We start from the raw sequence: 1743 nt of genomic DNA on the forward strand, positions 1-1743 counted from the left end.
GTCAATTAATTTGAATAAAAATTACTTCCTTTATTTCATAATATAAGAACGTTTTTAAAGCTTATTCTAGTATTAAAAATGCTCTTATATAACAAGACGGAGGAAGTAGTAGTAAATACGCTCTGGATTTTTCACTTGCACTACTAACTCTTCATTAGGCTGGACGACAAAGAACACTATTTGCAGTACACAAGGACCAAGTAACCGTATAGGTACATGCGCGTATACACGGTTGCATGCATATGCATATACAAATACACCACCACATAATATTACTCGTTATGTTTACACTTTTCTTCCTTGCCATGCATGACTCGGAAATGACACGTACTACGTGACGCAGGTCAAGTACATTTTATACTAGCACAAAACGCAAGCCACACCCCGAGTATTTAGAAAATTAAACATGACACGCTGCTACTTTCTGTAGCTATAGGACTCCCTCCTCTCTACGCCGCCGCGCTGGTGGCTCGGCCGCCGGGCTTGTGGCCTACGACGGTGGCCAGCGCGTTCCGGACGGCCACGGCGACACCGCAGCCCTTCACCACCCTCCTGTCGCACTCTCTGTCCGTCCCGAAGCAGCTCGACGGCGCCGCCGCGTCCTCGAAGATGTCGCCGGCCGAGAACGCTCGTCGGTGGGCGCCGCGCGCGGCGGGCGAAGACTGCACCGTGAACACCGGCGACATGGAAGACGCGGTGGACGAGGAGGACGACCAGGACATGTAGGAGGAGGAGGAGCACGGCGACGTCCTGCGCCGCGGCCTCCGGAAGAGGGCGATGACGCCGCCGGGCCAGCGCCGCACGGACCCCGAGGCGCCGCCCCTCGTGGAGCCGCCCTTGCCGCCGGCCGCGTAGTAGGAGGGCGGCGGCGTGAGCGGAGGGAGCGCGGCGGCGGAGGGCGAGCTCTTGGGCGTGCCCGGCTGCGACTCCCAGAGGAAGGGCACGGAGCCCGCCGAGGCGACGCCGTAGTACACCCGGAAGGACGGCACGGCGATGGCCGCCTCCTTGGAGAGCATCCGGGAGTAGAGCTTGGTGCCCCCCTGCTGCTGCTGCTTCACGCGCTTGTCCGGCCCGTCCTCCTTGCGCGTGGTGCTCGCCATGGCCGGAAGGAGCGACGCTGATCTCCCTCTGGCTAGCTAGCTGCTTCTTGGCTACTGGAGTACCGCCCAATTAGAGAGAGGGTAGCTAGCGAGAGAGAGAGAGAGGGGGGGGGGGGGGGGGGGGGGAGAGAGAAAAGGCGTGTGTAGAGGAAGGAAGGAAGGGAGGGAGGGAAGAAGCCGCGAGCCAGTTGAGAAGGAGAGGCTGCAGTGCAGTGGCACTGGCATCTAGCCAGCTATGGCAATTATATATCGCCGGGGTGGGTAGATCAGCTAGATGCCGGCCATGCTCCGCCGGGGCCCAGTGTTTCGGCTTCGAGCCTGGAAAAGAACGGTCACGATCGCCAACGCCATTCGTGTCCACCGTGGTTTATATCTCAAGTAAATTGAGTTTTGGATTCAGTCTTCGTAAGTCCCAGTCTTGTTATGTATCTTGTAATCTTGTTGCTATATTTATTATGAGATCTTACATTGATACCCGTATTATTATTTTTTGCTTCTTTTTTACATGTTATATCACTCCTTCTGGATTAAAAGTCTCAGTACTCCTAACCACGCCCTTTTGGATTTCGACTGATATTAGTATGTCACCAATTGCAGGTTTATATACACTAGTTGCTCGATCCACCTGTTCTTTTCAAAAGTT

At 55.0% G+C, this 1743-nt stretch overlaps 1 protein-coding gene across 1 annotated transcript; it reads right to left on the minus strand.

Annotated features, from left to right (window-relative positions):
• Positions 1–249: 249 nt before the first annotated feature.
• On the minus strand, positions 250–1435 carry LOC123407804. The gene has a single exon (XM_045101032.1). It carries the CDS (start codon positions 1098–1100, stop codon positions 450–452), a length of 651 nt encoding a protein of 216 aa, XP_044956967.1. The 5' UTR covers positions 1101–1435; the 3' UTR covers positions 250–449.
• Positions 1436–1743: the final 308 nt, after the last annotated feature.

Source organism: Hordeum vulgare, chromosome 1H (genome assembly GCF_904849725.1).
Source record: "Hordeum vulgare subsp. vulgare chromosome 1H, MorexV3_pseudomolecules_assembly, whole genome shotgun sequence".
Classification (NCBI taxonomy): Eukaryota; Viridiplantae; Streptophyta; class Magnoliopsida; order Poales; family Poaceae; genus Hordeum; species Hordeum vulgare.